Source organism: Solea senegalensis, linkage group LG21 (genome assembly GCF_019176455.1).
Source record: "Solea senegalensis isolate Sse05_10M linkage group LG21, IFAPA_SoseM_1, whole genome shotgun sequence".
In the NCBI taxonomy this organism is placed as follows: domain Eukaryota; kingdom Metazoa; phylum Chordata; class Actinopteri; order Pleuronectiformes; family Soleidae; genus Solea; species Solea senegalensis.
The window spans coordinates 13,799,971-13,823,585 of NC_058040.1; the positions used below are offsets into that span (position 1 = coordinate 13,799,971).

Sequence of the window (23,615 nt, forward strand, 5' to 3'; positions counted from 1 at the left end):
AATCTGTTCATTTACATATAAACCGAGATTTCTTTTCCCCCCAGATTCTAATCTGAGGAATTTAATCTTCAAGAGGCACAGACCTTGACCTTTGTCCATGCAAACCTAAGCAGCTCTTCCATGATTCCAAGGGAATGTTTGAAAGGGTTCTCTCGAGACCTCATTCTTAAAGGTCCAGGTTTATTGGCAGAAACTTAATAAAGTACCAATAAGTAAGTTTATATAAGTGTACAATCACTTTAAAATAAAAATCTTTTGCCGTATAATAAGCCGTTTATATGTAGTTAAGTCAAGGTCCTTGCTTTCACTTGCTGCCCGCCGTTTCTCTGCAGCAGCCCAAACTGAGCCAATCAGAGAAGAGGGATCTTTCTCCGTCCACACGAACACGACGAACATAAACCAACGCAGAAGAAATGACAGTAAGTGCATGTTTACATCCTTTCTGGTGTGTGCAGGCCAGCCATAAATCCCTGCCGCACATGGGGAAAGGGAGAGGTGCGAGGAGGAAGGAGGAATCCTCATCCTAAATCTGTCAGAAAACCACTGTCAAAAACAGCCCTGTTATGACAACTGGACCTTCTTTGTTAAGGACACATAGATACATAGATGAGCAGAAATAACTGCTATGTGTATATAAAGGGTGACTGCGAGTCCATTTCTATTTGGGACCAGTGAAGTCACTGCCAATCAAAGTGGCCCAGCTGAGTCCATTGATCGGCTTTGGAGCATGTAAGATCTGACGGATGGAAGCGTCTGAGCTGCAACCTGAGCCCTGTGCTTTTCTTCTCCTCCTCTGTAATTCTGCTTTTCCCCTGAGGTCTTTATTTTTGGTCTCCTCTCTCTTCTCCTCTCCTCCCTTCCCTTTTCTTTGTCTTTCGCACTCCCATGTGCACTCGTCAGAGGTGAGTGACACTGATCAATGGCGAGGCGTCCCAACTTTATTGACAGAGCTGGTTAAATCCCATTAACTAAATGACTGGGCTTTAGTGAGGCTCTCTGCCAGCTGTGGTTTGCTGCCTCATTTTAGGCTTTGTCATCCCTGCAGAGAGCTCAGGGAAAGTGCAAGTGTTCAGGGGAATTGAATTGACCCTTAGCCTCACCGGGGAGGACAAGGAGCACCAATTTCCTGGATAAAACTGAGCTGAAACTATAATGCTCGGGTAAGCGGGAGAGGTCAAAGAATTTAACAGATAGAAGGGAAGTGAAAGCGTCGACTCTTAGAGTCTTACTCTTACTTTTGGTGAAAAACAATCCAGCGGAATCCACAAATGCAGCAAATTTTCCGTCTTATATTTGTTTGTGCGCTCTTATCGTCGGCTGCAATGTGTTCAAGCGATAATGCGTAACAAGAAGCCACGAGCATACAAACACTTGTACAACTTTTTATCCGCCAGCTCAGCTCCAATTGTTTTTTTTAAAAAACAGGGAGCAGAAATGCACGGTGACTTAAAAAAAGAAATAAAAATAAGACACAAATAACTTATCTGTCGTCAAACAGATGAATCTGCCTGCTGCTGTTCCCCAAAAGAGTATTTAATATGTTCACGCTGCAACACTGATAAAAATTAAATATGCCATCCGACAAACCAGGCAGCACGCACAGTAAATATGGTGTGAGCCCCCCACTCCCACAATGCAGTGCAGAAAGGAAATGAAGGCGGGAGCTGCTCATAACTGACGGATAATAAAATAAAAATTTTGAATAGGTTGAGACGGCTCCAGAACCATAAAGCCTATACACACATCACTTACTTTGAACTGCTTTTTAATGTTGTTTTGAGTGTGTTGCTCTGTGGAGTTTAGATTTTAATGGCATGAGGCCCTTAATGTTATGTGCTTTTTTTTTTTTAAAGAAAGAAAATGCCTTAACAGGCAGAAATAGAACTATTACTATCATTATTATTATTATTATTTTTCTATTCATAATCGATTCATCTGTCGAGTATTTTCGTTTGGTCCAGAAAATGTCAGCAAATGTTGAAAAGTGATTTAGTTTTATTGATTTCTTTGTTACATGGATCAAAGAAACCAGAAAATATTCCCATTGAAAGGCCCTGGTATACTTCCACACACATGCTAAAGCACGTGCTAAAGTGACCCTGGTATGTTCGCGCGTCAGGGTCCTTGTAGTATCCCACTTCACCATCAGGGGGCGGTACAACGCAGGGAGCAGGACGCATTCCTACCAAAGAAGAGGACGATACTACAGCTCCCTCGGACATCCGGTTCTCGAGGGTCGCCAGGTCGAGGTTCGGACGACTGTCCTCGGTGACGACTTCTTCTTCTGTTGTGAAAATGTTTTTTCTGCTTGGTGAGCGGGGCTTAATACTCCACCTAGTTCAGTTTGCACATGAGTTGGTCACGCCTACATGTTGATGATTCAATCCACGTCGTGCGCACGGTGCACCAAAGTATACCAGGGCCTTAAGAAGCTAAAAAAAAAAGCCACCCAAATTGGAACACAGCTATTTTTTTTTTGTGTATTCACCTCTGTGTGCAGTGAGTGTGCTTGTGTGCGAGCTTTATGTTGGTACGGCGAGCGAGTCTGTGATGGATTACAACTGTGTCGTCGACACAACCACAACTCCCTGTTCTCACACAGTGCCCATAAAGTCACTACATAAAACTTTCCTTTTTTTTTTTTTGTGGAGCCAACAGCTAATTTAAGGCTGACTATTGTAGCTCAGGGAGACGACGACAACAACAACAACAACATCAACATCAACAACAGAATAGTTGTTCAGCATTCACTAACATGCTGAACACTTTGGAATTACATTCAGGCAGCTCCTTATGTTCAGGTCAGATTAGATTAAGGGTTTAAAAGTTGCACAGGGTCAATTCAGGGAAGAAACTCAAAGCTCATGGTGCAATAAATGAACACATGTTGAATACACAATGAATTCTAACACACAGCATCCACAATAAGAAATGGCTTTTAAAAAAAAGCCATTGATTGCCACTGTGGTAACTTCTCCTCAGTGATTGCAGAGCTGTGTTGTTTTTCTGCCCTTGTTTTTTTGTGAAGCCTTGTAAAAGTGAAGACTAAAGAGCATCTGTTCTGGCACGGAATCATTTTCAAACCACTGATTCAGTGTTTGAAAGAGAAAAGCGTACGGCAGAAAAACACAGTCTACGGATAGAAAATGAAGCTCACATTTAAAACATTCTTTTGGGCTTGTTCACTTATAATATATGCTGTTGTCCTTGATAGACAGCCAAGGCTGGAGGATGAAGGCTTTAAAGAAAAATAGGGAAAAATTTGACTGACGACACCTTTCATTCACTTTTCACTTCAGTACAACACTGTACGCATTGATTCTCGGTTTAAAATGACACACTCAGATGAAGAACGCCACTTTTTTACACAATAAGAGGACAGAAATAAAAGAGACACATTGTGTTTGACAGGAAAAGTAAGTTCCGCACTCAAAACTTCCTTCTCTGTTTCTGTTTTCTGAAGACCAAACTGAACTGGATCAGACTGACTCAGCTGCAGTGAAGCAGCCCCACATCTATTCCTGACGTCGGGGCTTGACCTCACGTCCTAACTGAGACCCGGTGGGGGCGTCAAGCTGCTGTAATGACCAAACCAATCCTGGTTTTCTCTCGTTCTGATTTGATTTTCAAACCTAAAAAATCTAAATAATCAGGTTTTTTTTTTTACTTTTGTGCCGTTGCCTTTCATGCTGCATACATTAAGTCAAATCTTGCTGCTGCTGCATAATGTTCTCTTGCCTGTTGATTCAATTTGTTTCTCTTCGAATATAATATTGTAGATATTAGGCCTAATGATGTGTGGTTATCTGTTGTGTTACTGCCAGTGAAATTTGTGTCAGTGATATTAAGGTGTCATGCCATTTCAGCTGTAATATCATCAGTGTTAAAACAGGAAAACTGTTTAATAATACTGTGTTTCTGTGTGTTTCTGAGACCCTCAGGCCATTGACGACGAATGAAAATGAGTCAGTATATATGGTAAACGGTCGGTATTTACAATATATAGCACTTTTCTAGTCTTGGTGACCACTCAAAGCTGCTTTAAATTACAGTTCACCCATTCACTCACACATTCATACAGTGCATGTGCAGCACATTCTCTATCACACATCTTTCATATCCATTCACAAGCTTGCCGGTGCTGCCGTCAGAGGAAACATGGGGGTTAAGTGTCTTTTTTTTGCTTATTTTAACCATAAAAGGACCAGAAAATGTGCTGCAATTATCCATTTTACAGAACAACTTTCATTATCTGGCAGTTATTTACAATTTACTGCATGTTAAAAATACTGTTATAACAATTTAAAATGAAGGCAAACACTGCAGTTGTACATGAACAACAGATTTTGTGTGGTCAATTTGAAATTTGAACAGTATAACACATATTTACAATAACATTTGTCTCTCAATGTGGAAAAACGGGGTCAAAAAATGGAAACTACCGTATGTACACATGTTCTTCCCACTCTGTCCTCTCTGGACAACAGAGGGTCCCCACAAAGACACTGATTCTCCGGCTTCCTGCAACAGCACGAGTGAATTTACCGTAATAACCACATGTCGTGATGCAAAGTGCACTTGTGCAAACATGTCATCAGCAAAACGCTTGGTTTTAAAGAGTTAAAAGCGATGCAGAGGAATCCAAATGAAGAACTGAAACCACTGTAACCAAAAGACTTAGAATTTGCATAATGAGCGAATTGTTTCTTTTAATTCATTTGACATAAAACCAGCTGCAAATAGCATCACCATCGCTACACCATGTGACCAGTTCCCGCTCATACAACGATGCGTTCAATAATTTAACATGGTCCTCAAAGCATGTAATAAAAATCGAAACAAAAAAAAGGTTCCCCACACCTGTTATACAAGACACAGCTCATTAAAGAGTCCACACACACACACACACTCATGCTACAAACACACACATATAAAGCATTTATTTATGTCCACATCTGACCATTAATTCACCAAGGGCATAACTCACCTAACATATAACCTTCACTTTCTCACATAAACACATTACCGAGGTGTGGGGTGGGTTTTATATATGCTCGGTGCTACTCCCCAGTCCATGAACGTGAGGACGATCATTTATCTCTGTGACCTGGTCAGTATAATTCCTTAATACAGTCAAATCTGCACAGAGATTCGCAGGAATATAGAAAATGATGAGTGGCTTTAAAGAGTCCTTACAGGGTATTAAGTCTGAGGATCAAGCAGGGCGACGTCTTTCCTCACCTCATTAGAGCTGATATTTATGGTATGGTATGGTATGGCGCTTACACTATGGTATATTAATAGTGTCGTGAGTGGGAGTTGCCGCCGTGTGACGCAAAAGAGCGATCTGATTAGATCATCTTTCAAATCACTCGTTTCTCACGTGGCAACGTCCGGCTGTGGAGAGAAGGGGAGAGAAAAAAATAAAAACCCACGTGAGAGAATCACTCACTGGTTTTCTTGAAGTAGAACACTGAACTCCGTGCACGCGGGACGTTGATTAATGTGAGGCGATGCTGATCTGCAGATGCGTAAGACCGCAGCGTTGCCATGGAAAGGCGCGGTAGGTGGGCCGAGCGGCTCGGTACAGTGCGGCGTTTTTACGTGCCATTTGATCAATTTGGCTCGTTCGTGATTTGTCGCTAGAGTCCTCCGCTCTAATGATATACTTCCATGCAGTGCACCATGAGACTCTGATTCTGGTCCTGAATTTAAAGAGTCAAGTCAACTTTATTTAAAGGAATACTGCACCCATACTAGTGTTTTTGAAAAATTGTGCTTCCCAACCTCAATTTCCCCTGAGCTGAGAAATATCTTCATTCTTTTCTTTGTTACGTGCCCACCAGTGACAGCGTAGCTGTTAGCAAAGATGGCGGGCACTGTTTACATTCCGGTAATGAGGTCCCGTCTCCCTATGAGTGTTGCAGTTTCAAGCTTTCAAGAAGTAAAACAGTCAAATAGAAGTGTCTGGGTTGACTATGTTTATCCTGAGGTGAAGGCCAAGGAGAATCGGTGGGTCTTTCAAAGCCGTGGGTAACTCGTTCCAAAGTTTAGGGGCAGCTCCAGAAAAGGCCAGATGATCGCCTCGGGTTTTTAGTCGGGATTCTAAACGCAGCCTGTTATTAGACCTCAGAGCTCGGGATGGAGCGTGAAGAAGAGGAAGTTCAGAGAGCTTTAAGAGCAAGAAAAACCAGAGCTCAACACAGGAATGAGGTGATCTCGCTTCTTTTTTCTCCTGTTAAAAGGTGTTAGATGTTAGAAAAGCATAGACTAGGGTCTAGGGAGATAGGCCTTTACCTTGGCGATGACAATACTCTGTGTCTCCACTACACAGGGCGACAGAATAAACATAAAACGGGATTAAAATGGATAAAACACAACTTTAAATACAATTTCAGCGTCTTTAACACTACCCTGAACTGGTCCACCGTGTTTTCTGATACGTCTGCGCTTTGCTGACAAATGCTAAACAAAGTCTTGAGTCCACAATAGCATAATAGCAACAGCTGACAATGTTTTGTTATTTTCTGCACCGGCACGTTGCCTCTCCAGCGAGTTCATGTCATGTCGACTTATGCTCTTAAAGGGGATGTTCCATTCTGTAGGGGTAGATCGTAACCTCTGCCTCTGTAAGGCTGTTCTAAAGGGGTAAAAATAAGTAATGGAACTGGGCCCTGGTACACACAGTATGTGTGAAATGGAAATGGATTCAAGAGTGTGACTCTCAACGGAAATGGAACATAGGAAAATCTGGGGGAGCCTTTAAGGCAGGACCCGCAGGTCAAAGTTCACTCTTGTTTAACTTTGACCCACACAAAGAAACAAATGCATCTTGTCCTGGCTCAGTCCCCGTCGCATCCTTTCTCACAGCTGTCACACATAGAGGCACAGGGAGAGAGTTCTGCGACGGCAGTGTCACCACGGCAACGCTTCACCAAAAGCGTCACGTGACCTCCCCTGTCCCACAATACCTCCCTGTTTGGGCTCCGACGAACAGCTGCCGAGTCCCTTCATCTTCTGCCTCACGGACAGGAAATGAGTCGCAGGGAGACATTTGACCCGGTGACCTCCGTGACTCTTAAGGGGTCATGAAGTAGCACAGTCCATTATAGTGTTTACATTGTTCCTCACGATGAGGTCAGAACTGGGGCGGACCTCCTAGAATAGAGAGAAAGTCTGAAAAGTGAAGTGAGTTCACCAGTGAAAGTTTAGAGATGCATCCCGGCTGCTTTCAGGACATGAAGACACACAGTGCTTACTGTCTTCCTAATATTACTAAAAAATCTCATCTCTGATCCGCTGTAATTGCATCTGTGTGTGTCTGCGTTTCTAAAATAGCAAACGTATTTCACACAAAAGAATCAGGACTGTTTTATATTCACGTCCGTACGACAGAGGCCAGCGACGAGATCAATTCAATGCAACTAAGAAATGGAGGAAATGTGTTTTTTTGACCTGCTGGAGAAATTATGCAAATGGTGAAACACAAACAAATACAGACGCACGCTGCAGAAGTGAAAGAGTGCAGAGAAAAGACAGAAATAGACGAAAACAGATTCACTTCTTTAAATGGGGGAGGAGAGGTGAAAAATGCGTCGATATTGATAATTACCATGAGAAATGTTACACGATGAAAGACTGACTGTTGATGAAAGTTGACGGAAGCAATAGATTGTTTTTATTTATTGTTTTCATGGACAGAAAAAGAAAGTGATTGAATGTAACATCTCAAAGATTATATTGACACAAAGGGAACTTTTGCCATATTGTAAATGAAGAAAATAACATTATGTTTGATTTATTTTTTCTAAATACGGGATATTGTGTGACCAGATATTGTGAACCAACTTCAAACTGTGTTTGAATCGATTAAATAGCCCAAATAAGTATTTTAAGTGACCGTAAGTGACCGCCATGTATTCAGCACACGTGTTTTAATGCAATGTTTTGTTTTAAAAACATTTCGACAAACAGTAGTGCTGATTGAACAACAGCCAAAAATTTACTTTCTGTTGTTATTCGATTTTTACACGATAAACAAAACAAAAATGTAGGTTTTCTATTGAAATGTAAAATGTCAGGTGAAAAGTTTCCATCTTATAATTCAGTGTAATGTCAGGACTCACAATTAAAGAAGTTATCTTCTCACATTATCTTCTCAGTCCACCCACCACCGCTGCTCTCAAATACCACGATAATATCATCTATATAAAGTATTTATATACATATAATGTATGTAAAACAAACCTAGTATCATCTGTAGCCACTAATCAATAGTTGACTTTATTAACTTTATGAGCTACAAACCATTACAAATCACTGCTGCACACAGGTCCGTCATGTTTTAGTGACCCCTGGAAACATAAGTCATGTCCTGTGTGTCCTGTGCATCTTTCACTTTGCTTGCTCATTTACCCTTGCCTTTTTTTTGCCCCTAGTAAAGAAATTGAAGCTCGGTGCAGCTTTTTGTTTCATGAAATACAGACGTTTTTCCTCGAAAAACAAACAAACTAAAGTTCTTACACAGATAATAATAATAACCCCCCCCCTTTTATTTCATTTGACATTTCCAAACTTACTACAACAGTGTTGCAGATAAAGACTAGACACGAATCAAACGCGACGGTTTCTGCCCTCAGGAAACACATTTGTCTTCCGAGAGGACAGAAATCTAAATGAAAACCCATATCACACAAGTATGTCCCACGTAAAGCAGTTCTCTGCACCAAAAAGATTTATCCTGACCAGATTTTTATCTACAATCACTCACAGCCGAGGCCGCGGCGTTATTATCGCGCGTCAAAGCGCGTCGTAGCAGCTTCCCATTTCACGACGCCAGTGTTTTCAAAGAGGAAGTTGACTTAAAGCACCACACTGGGCTGATGCACGAGCCGCGCGAATGAACGCTCGCCCAAGTCTGACTGAGAAGCTCCTTAAATCATTCCAACGGCGAATACCGAGCGTACACACAATTTACTGAAGAAGTGAAGGATTTAGGCTCATTTGTGCAAACGGATCAGATCATAGAGGGGAGAATGTAGGTGAGGAGGAATGAGAGAGAGAGAGAGAGAGGGGGGGAAATTGGGCGTGACGTGCAGTGTCTGAATGGCAGCGCAGGTAGTAAAGGAGTGAAAATGAATCCGTGCCTAGAAATCATCAATCCACCGTGATGCGGTTCCATCAACTTTACGGTCAAAGCTGTAAAGCGAACACTCTCGGGCGCTAAACGTCTCCGTGAAGACGCGTGCGTGTGTGTGCGTGTGTCCGCAGTGGTTAACAGCTCGAGTGTGGGCCTCATTAATAAAGTATAAATATTAATATGAAATATAAATGAATAAAATACAAAGATCAAATCTTTATAAATCTTTCGTTTTGCATATGGATGAGGCGCCGAGTGCAAATGAGAAGCGGCGACTGAATATTTTCTACACTGCACTGCTGATTTCGCCCATTTGTGCTCATTAGCGCTGACTTATAAACCTGTATTTTTTTAATTTATAATTGCTGTATTTTACTACAAACATCGTCACATGTTAGATTGCTTAACCCTTGGATATCTGTCTTATACATTAACTTCTCTGTCTCGTATTATACATCTTTTTCAGGGGATTTACAGTGAACTCAGTGTGAGAAAGAAAACAAAATATATAAGCTATAAGAACAAATAATCAACACATGGGCGCCATGAATTGTTCCCATGCTTTCTGTTGATCAAAATTGAGGTAAAACTATAACCTAATTTCATCCCAGTCACTCTTTTACTAACAAGGATCTTTCAGTGAGGCAATATTTCTGATGCAAAGTGATGACAGCTGTATAAAAACATACATGGACCCGATCCAAACTGCTGCTGCTTTGGCTGACACAGACACAAGATGGCATACATTTAGAAATGTGACTTATACCGGACGTGTTTTTAACTTTTGTTGCCGTATTATGACTTTACTCTCAATTAGAATCACTTCAGATTTTCCACTCTTCTCCTCCTCAGAGGGGAAACGCTTGCAATGAACAGGAAAGACAGATGCTGGAGGAAACCGTCGCGGACAACAAAAAAAAGAAGTCATCACTTCGATTCCATCCCCGCTCTTTCACAAGCAGATGGCGCGCGCCGCCCCGCTGACACTCTTTTTTTGCTCCACTACAGATACTGTGTGCATATAGTATAATGGGACACAAGTCTGACTTGATGAAAAGATACAGTACAAGATGATGGATGTGTTTTATTCTGACACCCGGTTGCGCTTGCATAGTCAAACAAGATGACATCCTTTCCTTGTCTGTTGCGACCACTTTTCCTCGACTTTGATGGAAAATGTAATGTGCATGGTCGAGGAAATGTTGAAGGATGAGGAATCAGGGGGAAAAGGAAAGTACAAGTGTAGCATGCGTCTCTTACATCCTCACCTACATGCATACATTCATACATGGTCTCACATTCTGTTCCAGTATAGCAGCGATTTCTCTCTGGGTAATTGTCCTGATTTGTATTCTCTTGCATTCTTTATACATTCTGAGTTGTATAGGTGCGGGTACTGGCAGGCTCACGCACAAAAAAACTCCAGCAAGTCTCCATGGTTACCGCCGTCTTCGCTGTGTAAACTGTAACTGTAAAGTCCAACTCTCGGTAAAGTCCAGCTCTCGGTATAAAGGGTCAGATCAGTGTTTCAGATCAGGATTGGGAAACACTAGGTAGGAGTCTAAAGCTTTAAGGCAGTGGTGTCAAACTCATTTTAGCTCAGGGCCCAAATACAGACCTATTTTAATCCAAACCAGTAAAATAATAATTATAACAACCTTCAAACAACAAGAACACTGAAAATATGACATTTGTGAAATTTCTCAAGGGAAAATAAGCACAATTTCAACAATATTATGCGCTTTATTATTGAGCCACAGGTATCTGCAACTGAAAAATACTAATATGACATTTTTACAAATTCATCCTGTGGACCGGACTGGACACTATGGCCATATGTTTGACACCCCTGCATTATGGGATGTCAACAGAGTAACAATGTTAAGGCTGCTTAAGCTGGTAGCAAGGTGACCCGTGTGACTCCTGACTACTACTAAATTTAAATATATACTAGTGTAATTCACTTTAATTCAGTGTATTTATCTAATCACACCATTGTTTGGACTTATTTACTTATTAAGGCTGAAGACAATTTGACTTGTTTCAAGAAAACTTGACAAGTGCCATTTTCTTGGTGTACTGGCTTGAAACAAGTCATTTTCCCCTTATAGTGGTTACATTTTCTTGTTATTTAGAGGCATTTTTTGCAGTGTACATCTGAGCGTCAACCCCACTTCCTCTGACACTGAATGGCCTACAAGTTTAATACAGCATCAATCCGCACCCACAAATCTCTCATGATTCAGGCTTTTGTTAGTTGCCAGATAAAGTTTAGTGACCTTGACAATCTTTTTTTTTATCAAATTCACATGACACGCAGCGTAGCAGACGTGTGTGCACGCCGACAATGAAAGCATGACCTCGTCTTAAAGCCTCTTGGTTTTGGTAAAAAAAAAAAAACAATAAAAGAAAAAAATAATATTCAAAAAGTATGTTCTGCATCACATCAAATCAAATGGCACTGCAGTAGTTTTTTTTTATATATATATCAACTCTTGCTCCTGTCAAAGTAATGTGAACAAAATCAAACTTGCCTGTGAATAAACCTGTTATGTGCACTTTAATCAATGGCCGCCATGTTTCTACTGCAGCCCGATTATCCTCTATAGCAGGGGTGTCAAACTCAAATGACCTGGGGGCCAATGAGCATATAGTCTGGTCAAGCGGGGGCCGACATAGAGGAAAAAAAGGTGGAAAAAAACAACCATTTATAGCCGGTGGGCAATATAAGATATTCATTATTATATTAGACAGAATTGCCAAGTAAAAGTGCTGGTTTTGATATAAAATGATTCACAAAAAAAACATATTTATGATGCACAAAAACGGAGAATTACGACCAGAATGACAGCTTAAATATATGTAATTTCATGTTGAGTGTAATGCAATTAATAAAGCAATGATTACAACCAAGTGTCTTATTACTATTCTAAAAAAATATCTCAGTCAAATACATTTAGTCTTATATTCTGTATAATATCTGTATATTCTGTATATAACTTTACACGATCACACTCCTCTTTTGTAAGGGACTGTTCAACAGGTGTGTGGCCTTTGCTCAATGACATGAAACACCCTTTTATTTCCATTTTAGGGAGTTTGATGGGCCTTTAATGGCCGCCACTTACATACTTCTGGGTCATTTCACACACTAAGGAGAACTAAGGATTCTGCTTCCATTCAGGTTGAGACGTGATTTATTTTTTATTTTTTTTACCCTCATAGTCACTTGGGAAAATCAGTCCTAATTTGCATGTTTGCGAGTGTGGCAGCGTGATGACGAGGATTAAAATGTGACTAAGTGATTCATTTTAATCCCTGTCTCAGGAACAGCTGGTCGCACGGTGAGCGAGCGCGGCGACGCAACTTCTGTCTGTTCCTGTGGGCGACAACGCGGAAGGTAGAGTACAGAACAGAGTCTGTGGTGAGTGAAAGAAGAGGGGTGGAGAAAATATGGAAAATATAATAAAAGGAACAGTAAGAGGATAGAAACAAATGAAAATAGAGAGAAATCAGCGGCATATTCATCATGCGCTGTAATAAGATCGTGCAGTGGTGGGAACCTTTTTCCTATCAAGGGCCATTTCAATTTTTATAACATCCTTCTAAAGCCATACCACATTATTGAACACATACTTTATATCACAGTAACCTATAATATGATGGCTGGATGATAAGCTTCTCTTTAGCAATGGTGTCTGATGTCAGATGAAGCGATGATGTCGATTTGTTTCCCACTTAGACTGGGATAGAATGTGACGGGCGTGCGGTATGTGACGTGCAAGGAGCGAGGTACACATCTATGCATCTGGATCTTTTTACATAAAAGCCCAATCGTTTGCGTAAAACAGTGTAACGTCATACCAGCACAACACAAAGGAGAAGAGGACGACATCCAGCATTCCATGTGCTACCACAGGTAGTAAAGTCTGCCCCACACTGTATCTGACCCTTCTGACAGATTATCTGGCCAAATGATCCTGTAGTGTGAGAGGTTAAGTAAGCGAAACTAAACATGTTCTGATATTTGCGACTTCAACGGCGACTGGGGGGCGTGAGCGGAAACGCGTTCACCTTCTCAGCCATGACTTCATCCACAGCTTTTAACCGTTTATATTCTGAAGTCACGTTAAATCACGCATGTTTCTCCTCCCTGAAGTGGTTTGATTAAACACCGAGTTACAAAAGTTCGTTGTGTTTGTTGTCTCGCACGTTTTTGAAATCAAGTCAGATTTGGGCGCCCCCTCTAGTGTGCGGTAGGTGTAAGTGAAAACAGTGTTTCCAACTGTGCTATGTATCCCAAGAGAAGGGTGCCAAAAACGGGGAAATGGTATGGACGGATTATTTTGGTAGCCTTCTAAAATCTTCACAGAACCACATTGTACCGCTTGGTGGAAACAGAGGTATTGAAAGATCATTTTTACTGTCTATTGTGTTGTCAAATATGCGCCACTTGGGGGAAAAATATCCATTATTTACCACTTTATGAAAAGGTTAGGGGACACTCTGGACAGAGCACCAGTCCATCACAGGGACACATAGAGACAAACAACCGTTCACTCTCTCACATCAGTGTCCAATTTACTTAATCCCCATATTGCATGTTTTTGGACTGTGGGACGAAATCAGAGAACCCGGAGAAAACCCACGCACACATAAGGAGAACATGCAAACTATGCAGAAAGGCCCTAGTTTTCCGACCGGGTCGAGTACCTGGCTCTTCTTGCTGCAACGTCAAGAGTTCCCCCAGTCCACTGTGTGGCCCTGGCCTCTTAAATGTGAGCAGCACACTTTTCTAAAGTTTTGCTTTATTTCCGTCTCCCCGGCACCTGGGAGAGATCCCGCCGCATCTGTAGGCCGTCAAAAACACCCATTAAGTCTTTACCGTCCTCACAGACTCACAGGCCCAGTCAATAGGTTTAGCTGTGCGCCTTCCCGAGAGGAGTGTGAAGTTCTCAGCTGGCACGCGGGCCTAAGTTTAGCTGTCACTTGGGCTCTTGGACAAACCGAGTGTCCTCTATCACAACAACCAGAGTGCATACTTTCTTTTTCTTCCTGCAACTTTTCCCTTTAGCTGCATGTTCCGGTGTCTGAGAGAAAGTAGATTTGTTATCACGGCGAGCACATCGCCATCACTTGGACATGCTTTTGCTTGGAAAACAACAATTTGCCAAGAATCTCTATACTGCTTTTTATTTCCTGACGGTAAAGTGTGTGTGTTTTTTTCCTAGATTGAACTGAAAGGCACAGAAACCTGAGGGACCACCCTGAAAGTACATGTTCATCTGCTATTTCATCACATATGAATGATTTCTGCTATTAGAATTCGATGGTATTTCTCTGAGGGCCTCGGGTTAGGGTCTTGTTCGTCAAGCGCGTCAACTGCAGGCTCATGTATGAACTGAGGAAGCTCAGATTTCCACATTAAGGATGATTTATTTTTTTGGTGTTCTTTGTTGTGCAATGGAGCGCGTGTGTTTTAAGCAAAAGATTCGCACAGGAACTAGAGCTGAACTGAATCAGCAAATATGCAAAAAACTATAACTGCTTTATGAATGTTTGAAACAGAAGTGGTTGACTGATTTTATTTTTCTTTCTTTCTTTTTTGCTTCTTTTTTTTTTTTTGCAGGGGCCATGATGACCACTTTGCTGGAAGTGCTAATCACTGGTTTGGAGCGTTTTGCTTGCAAGTGGTAAAATTTATTCCATCTGTGGCAGCAGCAGCAGGAGAAGCTGCTCACCTCCACTTCACAACAGCATCACGCCGTATATTCAAGACCTTCATTTTGACAACTAACATTTTGGTTGGCAAAATTAGTGGCAACCCTAAATTACCGTGGCAAGAAGACTGTGCCGCATGCTCGCTAACCTGCGCGTTACTGCAGGAGACAAAAGCCACAGGGGCACAATGAGGGCACAGAAGAGCACGCAGGGGGGGCAAACAACCATGTAAATACTCTGTGTCACCTCACATTCTCTCCATTACAGAAGCCATTATATGCCGTTTAAGGACATAAAAATCTGCCTGTGACCGAACGAAACGAGGAGACCGTGAGAACATTTGGCAACAGATTAAAAAATAAACAAACCGATGGAGCCAATTAGAAGAACCCCCTGTAACTTAACAGGCACAAGTTTCGGTGGCTCCGCTCCGCTGAGGGAAAAAAAAAAAGCCTCAATCCTCCTTTGATGTTCCTCTTCTCTGTGGGCGGTGATGTGGCATGGCACCCAGCCAGAGTCCACAGACACAAGGATTGAATCAAGCTCGCCCAGTGTCTCTTGACAGTGAGAGTAAAGCAGGAGGGAGACACACTCGCAAAACATGCAAACACTTTGGACTGAAGCACGCGTCGAATCCATGCACATCGTTTCCAACGGTTCCATTCTTAAATGTTTGTTGAGGGGGATCATATTGACAGGTTTAGAATTTATTTGGCTGGCAATCTTTGATAAATAATAGGGGGAAAAAAAAAGGTCATTCATAATTACACGTCGCAGGTATATCAATATCACGGGGAGATTGTTTTTACACTCGGTGACCTTTGGGAACGCGGGAAATGTCAATCAAATCCACTTTACAGCAGCCAGCGTCAATGCAAGTGATAACGTCGTCATTTAATTCTCTGTTCGTATGCATTTAATATAATATAACCAGTATTATTATTATTAATAATAATAATAATAATAATAATAATATTAGAGACACTAGGGATCTTTTTTTAAAAGTTCTGAGCTCTATGTTGGAAAACACACTAGACAGGATAATGTATTTATGGGCTGTCCTTGTATGTGGTTCATAAAAAGCCCACACGCATGCCATGGGCTACTATAGCGAAGACAATGTCTCTCCGGCGTTAACTGAGGAATTTCGGCAACTGGCGTGTCCACAGAGCTCCTGCAAAAATACACACACGTGCATGCATGTATGTATGCATGTGCCCGCTTGTGTCTCTGTGTGTGTGTTTGACTCTATTTTTAAACCGGGCCCACTCCCATACCATTAACCCAACAGCGAGATTAATCCGTGACAAGATTGTTCCACTTGAAATTCTGGAGACTTTTAGTGGCTCATTATATTCACTTGATAAGAAGTGGAGTATCAATGCTGGGCTATAAGAAAGTGGCTCTAATTGCCAGTGATATGGAGAAGCTTATCTCAGCCACCCAGTCAATCTCTCTTGGTCCTCGCCCCTGTCGAGTTGCCTTTGTGTCACTGGGAACTTCCAGAGAAACGGGCTCATGAACACACAGCGGTCTTGAAGTTGACTCCACAGATGATAAGCAATCGTCCATCGTCTGTTTCCTTCGTCCTTTTTTTTCTGTCGTCCGTCATCGGGTGCAGCGTGACTTGTTAGGGCTTTGGACAAATGCTGATGAGGGACAAACTATGAGATCACCAGAGTGGCGAGTGACACACACCAACACACACACATGTCGCTTGAAATGACTCAGAAAACGGACTCAAACACACACACACACACACACACACACACACACACTTCGACACAAACCACATTTATTATATTTCTGCCAATTTCTGCAAGCAATTGAAGAGTAGCTTTGTTGCTGCGTTCTGGTTTTCTTGATCGTACTATTAAAGCAGTCCATTGGCAGTTCACTTGGCAGGGCTACAGATTATTTTAGGTTTCAGCGTTCGAGCCAGCACAACACCAGAAACCACTGTAATTACAAGATTTAGTTGGGCCTTTGAATAGCAATGGCAACCGAAAACCTTGATCTGGTAGAAGACGGCGAGGAGGAGGCCCGGGCTCCGCGGGTTAAAATAGAACTGTCCACATGGAGCTGATTTGAGGTTTTCTATATGGGAAGCCCTGGAGTGGCCCCGCACGAGTAATGAAGTCAGTCCAAGCCAAAAGGAATACAAGACCATCGTGTGCGTCTCTGTTGTGGTAAGCGTCGCCGGCGTGCCCTTGATATTAAATTCATCACTAATGTAAAATCAAACAGTTTGAGACGGGCTATGACTACTGTGCTGCAAATGAAAAAAATGTTCTTTTTAACTGTCCACAGTTCTGGAGACACAGAATTATTGTTCCACAAATTAGTTCAGCCGTACTTCAATTGAATAAAGTCAGTCGGCAGAGGGATAATGAATTGGTGTACTTGTGTGCACAAACAAATTTCCCTTTGGGCACCAGTTTTTTAAGCCGGAGTCTGTGGGAGACAAAGACCCAGTTCTGTACGCGTGACACGCTGTCTAAAAACGGTCCCACTGACCACAACACATTCCCTGTGCATACTGTAAGTCACCCATTCATCTGAAGTTACACGACTGCAAACACCACGCAGACGTACGGCAGCTGCCACACATCTGTCCCACACACCGTCACTGCCACAGCGAGTGCGCGGGAGCCTTGAAGACCCTCGAGCTGAGTCGACCTGTGAAGACACCGCGAACTCCGACGGGCCGCTCAGTGGAGGCCTGAGCGCTTACCACGGTATCTTCGCGACAAGCCGAACTGTCTCCTGTTCTCGCGGTCAATCATTACACCACGATATATTCTGCCCTACTGTGTGGTCAGACAGAAAGGTCACGCAGCTTGATGGCTGCACAGCACTGTTGAATGTTTTCGGGAAAGTCGAGTCCGACTAAACGGGGAGAAACCCGAGTTCACTTTTGTACTTCTGTACCTGCTAAGGACATTTAAGAAGACATTTTTACGACCTCCGAAGGAGAAATCACTCCCTGAATCATTAGACTGGTACATCTGGGGAGGAGTGCTCCAAAGTATCCTCTTCCTTTTCACTGCGCATGCAGTTCTTTTCTCGCCTCCTGCCCGACTGATTACTCATTTCATTGCAACAATCTCTCAATCATACTTTCTCCTGACTTCCAGCTTTCTGTTCCTTCTGTCCTTGAGCCTCCGGGTGCAATCAGAAGAACCACGATTGCCCGGATAGAAGAAAGCCGCCTATATCTCGACGGGGAGAAAACATAAATTGAGTGGAAAGGAGACTGAAAGACTGAAAGGACAGAATATGATACTGGCAAAATATGCTCGTATGAGAGGCAAGACGGAGCTAATGAGGGGTGGTGGTATTGGAAACAGACAGGCCGGTTGCCTGAGAACTCGAGTACTATGAGGTACAGCGAGGAGGGAGAAGGGTGGGTGGCAACGAACGACTACCAGGCCCCCTTTTTTTTTCTCTAATTCAATGGACACAAGGCCAGATGTTATCCTCATTGAAGACATTTTAAAAGGAACATTTGAATTAAAGGCAGTCTGGCGGGGTGTAGATTCCCCATCACACATCTGGTTTCATTTCTTACAACATGTAAAACATGTTTTATTCCAGTTTCCCCTCACAGAAGAAGAAAAAGATTAAATAATGCCCAGGTCGCTTTGTACACGATTACATGGCATGTGCGACGAGTTTGTCACGTCTCTCTCTCTCTCTCTCTCTCTCTCTCTCCACAGCATGTACGCTAGTTCTTCAGAAGACAAATTATCCCTTAAGTATCTCAGTTCACTGCTAATGAAGAAAAAAAACTGCCCCCGGGGGGAAAATGACACAATGAGCAGGAAAGAGTGCACACTGCAGCCCATTTGTAAATTAGTGGGCTACACAACAACCAAACTGAAAAGTGGAATCCTTCACTTTTTTGCTTTAAGTCTCAACTTTGTGTTGCTTTTTTTCTTTTTAATTACAGTCACAGTTTAGCCCACGGTGCTTAAAAAAGAATCAGATACATAAAAAGTGACTGCAGCTCAGTGGCTCTGAAGTGTAATGGCACCGGAGAGCAGTGGGGCTGTGGACCGGGACACAGTTCGGCGGGCAGGCGGCTGTTTTTTTGTGAAACCGAGTCCCAAATGTGCGGCAGTTAAGAACGTCGCAAGGCCGAACCCACTCAGACCGTGAACGTCAAATTATCCACCTGCTCTCAGCAGCTGAGGGCGACTTCGCCGGCGCTGGATAAGTCCTATTTAAAAGTCAATCAGCCACTCACAGGGGAGGACGGCGCTCATCTGTCTGTCTCTGTCCAGCTTCATCAAACCCACGTCGAACCCGACGCGTCTGCCTTTGTTGAGACCGCTAATTGCACCGCTGTGTACGATCCCACTCTCTCCACGGACGGGGAACAAGTCACAGTCTTTTAGATCAAAACACACTCGAAACTGTTCATCCCTTGACGAAAGAGTTGTCTAATTAGAGCCAGAATTAGACATTGCCTTGGGTGTGATGCCCATTTTTTTTTCATTGTCAAGATGTGGTCAACAACTAATAATAATAATAATTAGTTGCAGTAAGTTCTTTTCTTCTCCTATTTGTCAGGGTTAAAACAAGGCTAATGAAGCTGTGAAGCGTTTCTTTCAAAAAGAAACAGAAAAAAAGCATTCACTCGTCATGACATTTTTCAATCTCACGCTTAGAAAAGTGTCTCATTTAAACCTGCATGAAAGTTTGATAAGTACGTGGTTTCTAAAACAAAAGGGAAAGTGCCTTGAGAACTGCCTCCGCCAACACGTTGAGAAAACCAGACAAAATGTGGATGATCACTCCATCCTGCTCCATTAAAATCAACTTTGAAGAAAATCTGTTCAGTAGTTATCGTGTAATCCTGCTAAGACACAGACAAACTGCATTAAAAAGCATAATCTCACAAGTGGAGGTAATGATTTCCAATAAGCGCGACTGTTTCCTTGTGTATTCAGTTGGATTAAGCTTTCAGCGGCTTTAAGCTTTTTTTCGAGCCCATTGTTTGGTTTGTGCTTCCAAAAAGACAAAGTAAACCGAGCAGCTGCTCCCAGCAACATCTTAACACGAGAAACCAGTTGTACAGCCCGGAACGACGGCGGGCGGAGAGCTATGAATTTTAAATAAGCAATCAATTTCACACTTCTGATATGAAACGAGGACCAGTAATCCGAGCGAAGCCCATATTATATTCTGCTTCTGTTGCATGGGAGAGACGCCAAGTGTTTGTTCACACACACTCAAATGCGGCTTGATAGGGGATGATATAGTATCAAGGCAGCTTTAAGGATTTCCTGATCAAACACCAGACTGTGCTCGTCCATCCGGCCAAAAAACACTTTGAATCTTCAGTGTAACAACGAGATTAATGCTGCCAATTTAAACGAGGAGGAAATCAAACATCCATACTCGTAGCGTTGTTCAGGGATTTACAGCCGGGGATGAGTATGTGTGAGCGACGATTGCCTTGTCTTTCGCTGATCATACACAACAATTCTTTGTTGTTGTTTTTTTTTTTGAGACATAATGTCCACTAACTTCCCCAGAGACGTGTCTTTTCACCTTGCCATCTCCACATCCTGACCACTTCCTGATGAGATTTGCTGGTGACTCAGAGTGTTGTTCTCTGCACACTCACACGTCCCTACACGCCGCCACGTGATTAAAGTCCCCAATAAGAAGGGGACAATTACGTCTGCTCCGTCTGAGTGTATAACTAAATCACAGGAGACCGTGAGGCGGTCTCCATGGAGCGCAGAGCCAGTGGCAGACAGGTTAGAAACTCTTGGCTCTCAAGGCTTAAAAACTCTGACATAAAGTAGCAATAATTGTGCAGAGGTCACAAAATTAGACCGTTTTTCTTTGCTTTTGGTTCATAAAAACGAGCCGAGTGAACGCATTTCCAAATTTAGTACTTTTTGCACAGGTGTGTTTATAGTTGGTGAAAATGAAATGTTTTCTTTCATCGGATTGTCTAAGTAGTATTCTTATAGCCTCTGTATAGTGATGCTCTCTGATGCCGGAATGAGTTCCAAGGGATAATAAGTGCAATAGAAATAGAAAAGACTGAGTGGAAATAGTGAACGAGAGAGAGTCACATGTGGACTGATGAAGGAAACCACTTCATTCCTTGACTTGGTTCAAAAAGCAAATATTACTACAATAATAGATAAAAAAAACATTTTATCTACAGCTACAGAAGCAAATGGTGAAGAAATCGTGACATGAAAGACAGTGCTTGACTCGTTTTTTGTTTGCCTTTCTAGGCCCCGGATCTTTCTTCCAGCATCCGTGTCACCAAACACGAGGACACCTCTAAATTTGAGTCCATGCTGACCGCGCGCTCTTGTTTTGGTATAAAGAGACACTTGAAGAAGTCCCCCGACGCTCGCACATGAACAACTCGGCGCTCAAAGAATACAAGAACATACAAAAGAGGGTGATCTCCTGCTGAGAAATCGCTGCTACAGGGATGGAATATGAGATGGGGTGCATGTGCATGTGCATGCGTGGAGCGTTGGACTGATGCTGAGCCTCTTTCAAGTATGAATGGAACCGCTGGCATGAATGAATGTGCAAGTGGAACTGCAAAGTAGGTCTCCACGAGCGAAGCGTAGGAAGTATGACCCAGCCCTCGTTCTTCTTCCTCTGCGGTGACCTAGACATTAAATTTAAGTCCACCTACTTCCCATATTTGTGTCACAGCAGTGGATGGAAACACACATTCATTCATTCATCTTCCACCACGTTATCCCCCACATAAGGGCCGAGGCGGGGAGGTGGTGCCAATCCCAGCTGACAAAGGATGAAAGGCAGGGTACATCCTGGACAGGTCGCGAGTCCCATCACAGGGACGCATCGAGACAAACCACCGTCCAGCCTCACACTCACACCCGTGGTCCAGCATGCCTAATCCCCCACATCTGCATGTCTGTGGACTGTGGGAGGAAATGGGAGAACCAGGGGAGAACATGCAAACTCCCTTGTTCCGTTCTGACCGGGTCATGAACCCTGGTCTTCTTGCTGCACAGGCAAGACAAGCAAACCACTAACTACACCAACCATGTGACCTGGGAACACACTTTACATATCTTTGAAAATTCTGTTCAAATTTGCAATTTGTATTTGTAGGAACACGTGGCTACAGAGCGAGGTAGAGATGCAAAGCACTTTCAGTAGTGAATGTAAAGAAAAAAAACGCAAAAAAGGGAGGAATTTGTGTTCTACGGAGTCACAGCTGAGCACGTATGTATTTCATTTGCAGATGTATTCACCAGTAACTTCATATACGAGTCCAAAAGATTGATGATGCCTCATACTACAAATGTACAGCTTCATATCTTGTCATTTTTAATTGTCCACAGTTGAATTAGTATTGCTGGATCATCTCATTGAAGGCAGCCCTACTTTAAAAAGCCATGCAACTTGGCAACAGATGACATATTGGAGCAAAGTCTCCCCACAGACACGGCTCAGAGAGGAAAATAGCCAATAACGAGTGGTGGCTCTGTGTGTGTGTGTGTCTCTGTGTGTCACTGTGTGTCACTGTGTGCGGGAAGACGATCGAGTCTGCTTTTGCAATTCATTACACAGTCTGCATGCAGTGGAGCAGCACGTTGCTCCACCAAAGCAAAAATACATTTACATTTATTTATTGCATTAAGCCGCCACCACAGGGAGAACACGATCCACCATCACATATAGAGTGACTCTCAGAAATGCACTGGAGTGTTTTAAAATTCAACTCAAGCGTGGAGAGGAGAGGAGAGGAGAGGAGGAGAGCATCTGCCTCCCACTGATAAAAGTAGGGAAAACTGCGCGTTAAGATGGAGAAACGCATCTCTGCGTCCAGCTGTGTTTCCAAGCAGGAAACTGATTGTGTAGAAAAGTGATAATGACTCATAAAACTTCGGGGCAAAAGAAAAAGGTGCAAAACCTACCACTCCTGTGTCCAGCTGCTCTGTCGTCTGAGGGGAAGGAGCCGCTCCAGTCACAGGTAAAAGCCACAGTATCTGCAGCAGCAGCAGCAGCAGCATCTCCACTGAAACAGGATTATAAACCATGATGCTGCCCTATGACAGGCTGATCCTGCGGGGCTCACACGCCGACCCCGACACCCGCATCCACGGGATCAATCCCACTCCGACACTCCGGTGAAAACACGCACGCACGCACACACACACAGGTTTACCTCACTGTCGAGCGCAAACACATAAAACACATGAAACCCGGTGGCGGATTCACAAGTTTTGCTTCACCACCACCACCGCACAACTAAATCGCCAGAGTGGTCACACGCACAACAAATAACGTGTATATTCCTGTTTTAAACCCAAGTCCATGTGGTGTGATAGTCCTGGTTCCGCTGCGGATCCAGCACTGGAGCAACAGAATCAGCTGCGAGGGGTTTCGTCCCGAAAGCAGCAGCGGAGAGCGCGACTATTACGCACGCAGACACACAGTGAAGAATGTGGAAGATGAGTGTGTGGCCCGAATGATTCAGGAAAAGAGGAGGAGAGAAGGGGGGAGAGGGCGTGTGAGTGTGTGTGTGTGTGTGTGTGTGTGGGGTTCAGTTCCTCTTCAGCCCACTTGGACTCTTCTGAATTCATGACGTGCGCGGTGCGTAATTTGAGAGTCTCAAAAGGTTAAGAGCAAAGGCTGAAGTGAAGGATTTTGTCATCATGATTATTGTTTCCTGTCATGTATCGAAACCAAAATAAAGGCGTGATTGCATTTTAAAATGTAGTATTTCACTTAT

The 23,615-nt window shown here is 42.9% G+C and overlaps 1 protein-coding gene across 1 annotated transcript in view; it reads right to left on the minus strand.

The window, feature by feature from the left end:
• LOC122758646 (matrix metalloproteinase-17-like) overlaps window positions 1–23,332 on the minus strand; it is an 86,877-nt gene extending 63,545 nt beyond the window's left edge. The window contains exon 1 of the mRNA XM_044012914.1: window positions 22,798–23,332. Within this exon, the coding sequence (XP_043868849.1) occupies window positions 22,798–22,920 (123 nt within the window). The 5' untranslated portion in view covers window positions 22,921–23,332. The remainder of the gene's footprint in view (window positions 1–22,797) is intronic.
• Window positions 23,333–23,615: the final 283 nt, after the last annotated feature.